At 40.7% G+C, this 8,902-nt stretch overlaps 1 protein-coding gene across 3 annotated transcripts in view; it reads left to right on the forward strand.

The window, feature by feature from the left end:
- The first annotated feature begins 8,227 nt into the window (after window positions 1-8,227).
- The window catches only part of WHSC1L1 (Wolf-Hirschhorn syndrome candidate 1-like 1), a 35,364-nt gene continuing 34,689 nt past the window's right edge, over window positions 8,228-8,902 (forward strand). For all 3 annotated transcript variants that reach the window (XM_009702338.1, XM_009702339.1, XM_009702341.1), the window contains exon 1: window positions 8,228-8,902. In XM_009702338.1, the coding sequence (XP_009700640.1) occupies window positions 8,266-8,902 (637 nt within the window). In that variant the 5' untranslated portion in view covers window positions 8,228-8,265.

The following is an 8,902-nucleotide window of genomic DNA, read 5'->3' on the forward strand; positions in this document are numbered from 1 at the left end:
GGAGGGGGCCGAGCGGGGTCCGGCGCGGGGGAACCGGTCTCGGCAAGCCCCAGACCTTCTGGTGGGGAGAAACTTGGGGTTGGAGCCTGCACCGCGCTCTTCTGAAGCGGTGCAAAGCCGTCTTTGTGACCGAATCGCGTACTTTACTTCTCAGATAAAAAGGTTTTCATTGCGTGCTCTTTAAGAACTGAGTGTAAGTGAAGGGTTTGTTGTTTCTTCATTTATTTTTTTTTTGGCCGTACTATTGCATTGTACTCTGCTTTGTTCTGTGTCTCATTCTGCTTTCTCTGACTGTCAGTGCACTTGGCAGTTTTAATACAGGTTTAAGATTTTCAATTTGTTGTTAAAAAAAAAAAAAAAACCTCAATGATAACATAGATTCTATATATACACCAGCCAACCCAAAAGACAATGTAAAGTAGCCTGTAATCATAGTTGAAGAAAAAATTTTAGCCTGTTTTGATGACTGTTTAGGTCTTCCAGTGGTTTATTGTAGAGATGCAACAGGGAATGTTTTGGCAGTTAGATTTTTTTTATTATTATTTTTTTTTTGATGAACTGCTTGAAAAGATTTTGCTCCAAAAAGTGAGCATGTGCTTTATGAAGTTACGGAGTAAGAGTAGAGGATGATGATCAAAGACTGTGTTTCGTTTTAATACAACCATGTTTTGCATTTTTAAGTTCAGCAAGTTTGCCTGAGTTTGAAGTGACTCACATGAGACACGTTGCAGTTATTACACTGGTTTTGATATGTGAGAGCACGTCGTGACTCTTACAATATTTGGTATTGCCAAAGATCTGACTTCTGGTTTTATGTGAATATCAGTCCGTGACTTTTGCTGAAGAACAAAAGATTTTCCTCTGCATTTCCTATTTGAATGCCAAGACTCTAAAAACAAATGAGTACTTTAAACTCATTTCCAAGATAAACCCCTTTTCTCTTTGTTTTCTTTTTAATGCATAGCATTTTCTTTGCATCTGAGTTATTTCTTTCCGTGTCATTATGGGATACTTGTTAAAAGTGGCCTTATCAAAACCACATTAGACATGACTCTTTCTTCTGGCGTTTAAAAAACCAACCAAACAAAAACCAAAAAAGAAAACAAACCATCTTTACTAAGGTATATAGGGAAGTAGTCAGCCTTACCACGTGCTTTAAAGTTTGTCAAGAGGCCTCTGATTCACCATCAGCGTCTGCCAGAAGAGACTGCTCAGTCCAGCTGAAGTCAGTAGAAATCCACAGGCTACAGTTTTTCTAATAATGAATCTACATGCTGTTGAAAAACTTGGCATTGTCTTAACATATGTAAATAAATCTTTCCATGCATGATTTCTTAAGGACAACCAGAACAAAATGGGACAAAGCAGACTGCAAATAATGCAGGAATCAGTAAGAATAAATATTTTATTTCTGTCTACAGTTCATACTATTTGAATAGCATAGGATGCTGTTATAATTGATAAAGGTGGCTCTCCGGGTGATTTTTGACATGACTGTAGAAAAAGCATGGGTATGTTCAGTTCTACTGAGGAGTTTGGTGGCAGGTGTGTATGCTGAACTTCAGCGAAAGCCAAGTTGTACGTTCCACATGGTTCCAGCTGGGCAGTCTTAAGGTTTTGAGAGGAGAAATGAAAACACAACAGAAGTCGATTGCATCACTTAAAAAACCCAACCACCCTAGCCTGTTGCAGCCAAACAGCTGTCTGTAAAACACATATAGCAGTGAACATCTATTGAGAATAGTTGCTGCGTGGATTAGATGTTTGAGATGACCAGTACCAGTGTAGGTTAAATATGGGCATACATTGGAATGAAGCCGTGCAGAAAATGGCAGTAAATATATGTGTGGTGACTCAGGTAATGAAGGGGTGGTAGGATATGAACAGATCTTTGAATCTCTCTGGTTTAGGTTTACATGGACAGGAGTTGGGTTGTCGTTTGTGCTTAAAGATGGCCTAGAACTTCTGCTTTCCAGGCTGTTGATAGAAAGTCTAGCTCAGGGTGATGAGGCAGTAACACCGTTCACTGAACACGTAAGACTGACTCAAATTATTGCTTTTTCAACTCAGTCAGTGAGCCAGTAGGACAGTTTCTGTTCTCACAGCAGATACTTTCAGTCTGTGTAAAATGCCTTGCCTCTAACAAGTGCTAACCCAACTGCTTTAGGCAGGGCTACCCACATGGTGGTTGTCAACAGAAAAGGGTAACATTAATTCAAAAAGGTTTCGTGGAAACTCTGTTTAAAATACGTGCATGCTACAGTTTTTATCAGCAGATGTTGTGTCAGCTCGTCCCTGTGGTGACAGTCAGCCCCAGGTTAACAGGCGTCTGTGCTGGTCCCAGCAGGGTTTGTCAGCTGGTAGCCAGTGAACAGAACCCCGTGGGACTCGGTCATTCAGGGAAAGCTCTGTTGTTTTGCACTGGCTTGTGGCTGCCTCTGGCTAGGTACAGCCGATTTCTCAAAGTTCTGTATCCAGCAGGCTTTGGAGAGAGTCCTCCTTCCTTGTGCTTGGGAGTTTTTACCTTGGGCTCCTGTTTGGTGATGAATAGCGGTAGATGCTTCTGACATTTAAGAAGTTTCTCTTACACATTGCATAGTTACCGTTCCTGATTGAGCAATAATACAGGGGGTATTTTATAGATAAGTCCTGCCGTGTTGCTGTATTTTGTGCAAACCTACAAAACTCCCTCTTTGGGAGGAGGAAAAACTGTCATCAAATGGGATCAGCACTCTTCAGAATTATTTGATAATCTGAGCGGTCAGTTATTATTTAGTCTACTGCAGCATGAAAGGAGTATTTGAGAACTTTCTAAGTATCTTATGTTTGGGGAGTGAAGTTGTAAAATATTCATTCTAAAAATGGCTTTAGGTAAGTGCAATTGTTGGTGAAAAATGTGAGACCGGCGGATTCCTAATCTCTTTGAAACTTCCCCATGACTAGGCACTCGCTATTGAAGGTGTAGCTGATTTTTTTCGAGTTACGCTCAGTCCAGCTGAGAAGCTCAGCATGGGAAGTGAAACAAACTTCGTGTTGATTTAATAAAGAGCGCTGTAAGAACTCTACTAGGTTTACTTACCTTATCTTGTACTGCTTATATTTTTTTATTCCATTTACTTTTTCTCTGATGCTTTGAATTGTGACTCTCCCATGGGCAACATGAAAATACTTGCTCAAACAGTGGCCATGTGCAGAGTCTCGGTGTCTGTAAACGGTCCTGTTTTCCTGCTCAATCAGAAGATCCTACAGATTCTCTGGGGGAAAGGACAAGTACAGAATGCTGGCTACTCGGTTTTAGCGAACAAGCTCTTTTTCTCCCATTAGGAAATTCAGTTGCAGTTCTGAAGGTATTGCTGATTTCAACTCGTTTCCCAGCTGCTATAAAGTATCCATTTCCTATAAACCTTGAAACAATTAAATTGTTTCTTTATCTGTTGGTTGAGTTCCAATGTCATATCAGTGGATATGTGGATCGTATCTGTAAGTTAAATTCTACAGCTTGCAGGAGGCTGATACTGTGATCTAATAGAGTAATCGCTGTTGTAGTGAGAAGAATTTATTCTGAAATACTTTTCTGCAAGATCGACGCTTATCACTGAAATCACATTACTTGTGGTTTTAGGTAGTGTTTCTCTGCTGAGGAAGGGTAGATACGCCTCTCTTGAGCCTGTTGTTGATATTTCAACGACAATGGAGTATTCTTTGCATTAGTGCTTGGGAGTGACTTTTACAAAGTAAGCCTTCCTTAGGTTTAAATGCTGAGATTCCTATATGTTCAGGTTTCATTGTTTTGTTCTGTTACTTTGGTAGTTCCAGGGGCTGTCCTTTCACTGTAACGCAGCCCGGATGCTGCTTCCCTGAGTAGCAACTGAGAAATGAACAAACCGATGCAGAGTTTTGGAGAGGAAGAAGGGTGGGAAAATCTGGGTGTGTTAACCATGATGACAGTGAAAGACTCGAAAGGAAGAAGCCCTCGATGATGTAAGCTCTGTGGGAGGAGAACAACCTCTTGTGTTTAAGACTGTTGAGAGTAGCAATTCGGTGAAGCAATAATGCTTGCTTCTGCAGCCTGTATCAGAAGATAATGAGGCAGGTGTACAAACTGTCCTGGCTATGAAGCACAGGCTAACATCGAGGGCTATTTTACACAGGTCAGCTCCAGAGAGGAAGGGGTTTTAAAAAAACCAAAAACCTATTTTCTTTTACTGATAACTCCTAAATCCAATGTAAGTAGAGTGTTTTGAAGTTCATTAATCCACAACTTTTGTCACGTAACAAAACGAAGCACACTGATGACCCACCCTCTTCAATTAGTGGCGGTGAAAGTGAGTGCATTGACAGCTTTAGGAACTGTCACAGCTGGGGACTGACTGCTGTGTGTAGTGATACAGCATGGGCAGGCTCTGACCTGGAGGGCTGTATGTAGAGGAGATAAGAGGGACCAGACGCTGTCATGCAGCTTTTGAATTCTGTTAATACTGTGTCTGGATCTCATTAATACCGCTTTGGTGGGATAGTTGTACCAAGGTACCAGCAGAGAACTTCAGCTTCTCAGCACTAGTAAAACTGCTATACCTTATTTCAGCCGTTCTGAGAAAAATAAACTGTCCTGGCAAGAGCATTCTTTGTCTGTGTGTGGGTAGGGAGTTTTGCTAGCTACCTTGATCAAGTATTGCATCTTACTGTAGACCCAGACGGACGTGACCGTGACGAGAAACCTGTAGTTTTGTCATGGCTTAGTGCTCTAGCCTTGTGACAGGGAGTTCTTCCCATTACAAACAGGGCTGAGGCTCATAAACAGTCTTTGTTAAATCACTCAACAGTCTGTAGATCATCAACTTTTGAATGATGTTTATAGATGGAATTAGAATGGGTGAATACGAATAGCCTAATCAAGTACATTGTAATCGGCCAGATACGTGCTTGTTACATCCCAGAGAATAAATAAACCTTCGTGTCCCAGTGAAATGCTGCACAAAATAGTTTGTTAGATTCCAACTTTTTAGAGTCTGGAAGCTCTTTTAAGAAAAGAGTGAAAGTTGCCAGTGTAATAGAAAAAGGTCTGTTTTTATTTCAAAGAGGTGGGATAAGGTAATACTTTTTAAGGGCAGAAACCTTTTGCTTAGGCTGTTGTACAATTTCAGTGCTTCTCAAACTGAAATGTTTGGCTGTGGATGTATGAACAGCTTTCTAGTGTTCAGCCCCACCTGATGTTGGGCCTCAATTTTAGAGAAGTCTTTAAGGAAGATTTAAGTGAACTCAACATACCAGCCTGGCAACAGACCAAGTTTCTGTAACATTGTCCACAGCAACATGCCATTAAACTGCTGCCAGAGGAATGAACAGGATGACCAGATCATGTAACCCACAGGTCATGGTAGTAGGAGAGAGGGGGTTTTGTTTTTTTTTCCTCCCTGTTGCAACAGTTGAGGCGCAAGTTCTCAGTCTGTAGTTGGTGAGTTGTATGACTAGAAGGTGGTTATACAGATGTACAGTTTCAAGGCAGTCTCCTGAATGTAAATATCCATTGCTGATTTGAAAACGCAGGTTTGTGGAGGCTCTAAATCTGATAGTGTTGGATGGATGAGGATTAGTTGCTCTGGTAGCAGCAGTGAGATTTTTTTGTTTTGTTTTTTTTTCCCCTCTTACACCATGGGGTACTTCCTCGTTAGAGGAGCTGTACTGTCTACTGAAATGTGTAATCTGCCTTGATATTTGACATTGTAAGTAAAGCCAAAGAAGCTGCACCTGGGGAAAAAATGTCTTTTAGACGAATTATCATCCTTTTTCTTCAAGAGAGAAATGAAGAGTGTTAAAATTATTTTACCACATCAGATTAGCATCCTCCAGCAGAACCCAAAACTTAGAAAATTTCGACTCTTAGTCAGACTTATAAGCAGGAAAACATAAAGCATAATTATTCAAATACCATGTGACATTAGCAGAGTTATTCTTGATGAAGCACAGAATGCTGTATGGTGTTTTTTTGTTTTACAGAGTTTCACTTTCGGCAAGTTGATTTTTGCTTTTTGTAGTTCTGGTATGGCCACACCAAAGTTTGAGTCCTGGCGTGATATACTTTAACAGATCCCATTTTTAACATTCTGATGCTGAATTCTAAACTAAATGGATGATCTTACTTTCAGATTATTTGGGTAAAAGAACGTGATTTAATTACTATTAAAAGAAAACAGCAATTAAAAAAAAAGGGAAGTTGAGAGTAATTCTGAAATTTCTTAAACTATTTCTGCTTTGACTCTGTCCATCCAGCAATGGATGACTGAAGCAGTTTCAGCTTCTCAAGATAAGGGTTTTTTTTTAATTATTCAGAAAAAAAAAAAGATTGAGCCTGGTTTTAATAACAAAAGCAGCCTAGGGTGCAGTTTCTTACTAGTGTGAGAAATCTGTTGTTTGCTCTTCAGTTTGGCAGATATAAAGTTAGAATTAATTGGTAAATATACAAACAGTCCAACTTCCTCTTCCTAGAATTGGTGGTGGTTTTGTGTTTTTGACCTCGATACGCAATCCTGCTTGCTCCATGTGCTGTCCCCCTGACGGTAACATTTTTGTCTTGGTTTTGTGGCTGATGTGCAGAGAGCTGCTGGAGAGAAGGGATGGTTTTACAGCCACGGGATTTAAAAGTTACTGCAATTAGTGAATTTTGCTGCATAGCGTCGTGCTGTTAAGTTGTTTCCCTGAGTCGCTTAATTACAGTGACAAATGCGCCTCTAGTTGATGGCACTGGGCAGTAAAGATGAATATGAACATCTATATAAACTGAGTATGAAGTCCACAAAACATACAGCAAAATTCTGGTGACGTTCTTAGTTGTTGCTGTTATAACTTCAATTTCTTTTTCCGTGTCAGAGGAGGGAAGTGTTCTTAGTGTTTTGAAAGCTATTAGATTCGATATTGAGATGCATTGCATTGGGAGGGTGAGAATTTAATGTGGGCAGGGTTATATGTAGATTCTGAGTATGAGAAGTATCTGTGGGATGTGTTAATGTCATTTCAAACCCTGAGCAAAAGGGCACAGTAACCCTCCTTTGTGCCTACACAGAGGCAGAATAAATAATACAGAGCTATGTTTACTTTGGAAGGGCTAAATTGACCTTGCTTGGAAGCAGACTTGTATTTCTTACCTGAACTTTAGGTCACTGTATATTTCTTCTTGTTGAGCATTGAGATTATTTACATGACTGCAGAAGCCTTCTCTGAGACAGTAGTTGAGTTTTGGAAATTTAACTTTGATCTAGTCTGATTTTAGTGTTTTAATATGCAATGGAAAATTGAAAGTGTGTATGACAGCTTTCTGAGCTGTAATCTAATCCTGTGAATAACCTCAGATTTTGGAGATCTTTTGATACTGAGGCTATTTTTCTCTCCCTCAGAACCACGAAGTGTTTAAGGCCTAAGTGTTTAATATTAAAATAAGATGGGAGGGTGGAGAGTGAGGAGAACAACCCGCCTCACTTAGCTGCTGAGAGCCACCGGGTGCGAATTGTACTCTGCTTTTCTGGTGAAGGAAGAGGTTGGGAAACCCCATCTGAGGCTGTTGTACAGTATGAGCTGGTTTTCCCATCAGCTGAGGTGGAATGACCTGTTCGCTTTAATTGTACCGTTGTTCAGAAAAGCCCATGGCTTAGGTCTCCTGCTGGCCTAAGGGCTGCTCATCTATCTTGGATTTTGGCAAGGAGGTGGGGAGGAAGAATTTTTTCTTCTCTTGATGGAGTGGTCTTTCTGTGTCTTTTCTGGCTTGTTCAGTCTGCAGTGATGAAGGTGTCAAGGGCGCTTGGTATCTTCTGTACACCTGAGGGTCAAAGTCTGCTGTCTTACTGCTTTGTGCTAGAATAATGCTTCCTAGCACCAAACTGGGAAGACTGTAAGGAGTGATTGGAATTTTAGCACCATTATTCTGACTTTGTAACACTTGAGCTCATAGTTTTTAAGCACTTGTAGGTGCTTATAACATTTCTTTAAATGTCTTGGAAAAGTGATGATGTAAAAGAGCTGTTGGGCAGAAATGTGTAAATAGCCCTTTTTAAAGATTCAGTAATACCAGTCCTCTCGAAATCCATGAGAGGGTGACTACTGAATGGAGAGGGGGAAATTGGTCTTTAGATCTATATTTTTTTTTTTTTTTCCCCCTCAACAGTTTAATTTGCTTAATTATTATCTTTTGATTTATACTGACTTCTTATTTCCCTTCCCCTGCCTTTAGGCCCTATGAGAAAAAGGGAAAGCTAAGGATGCTGGAGCAGAACAATGGATTTCTCTTTCTCTTTCATGCAAGGGATCATGGGAAACACAATTCAGCAACCACCTCAACTCATTGACTCAGCCAACATCCGCCAAGAGGATGCCTTTGATGCCAGCAGTGACATTGCTGAAGATGGTGGACAAACGCCATACGAAACTGCCCTGCAGCAAGGCTTTCAGTACCCTACACCCACGACAGAGGAGCTTCCACCCATCACTAATGGCTACCCACCAACAATCAACATGTACGAACCTCAAGCCAAGTACCAGACGTACAGTCAATATCCCAATGGTTCAGCCAATGGTTTTGGTACAGTCAGAAACTTTAGTCCCCCAGAATATTACCAAATGGAAAACTCTAACACAAGGCCGCACGAAGTTCTGGAAAAATCTTCCCCTCCACAGCTGCCACCTCCACCACCACCTTCAGTTTCACAACCGGTGATTCCAAAGAAGACTGGCTCACCAGAGATCAAATTAAAAATAACCAAAACTATCCAGAACGGCAGGGAATTGTTTGAGTCCTCTCTGTGTGGGGACCTTTTAAATGAAGTACAAGCGAGTGAGTATGCTAAGGCGAAACATGAAGGGAGAAAAGAGAAAAGGAAAAAAAGTAGCAAGCATGACTCTTCCCGATCGGAAG

This window comes from Cariama cristata, unplaced genomic scaffold (genome assembly GCF_000690535.1).
Source record: "Cariama cristata isolate BGI_N322 unplaced genomic scaffold, ASM69053v1 scaffold3466, whole genome shotgun sequence".
NCBI classification, from domain to species: Eukaryota; Metazoa; Chordata; class Aves; order Cariamiformes; family Cariamidae; genus Cariama; species Cariama cristata.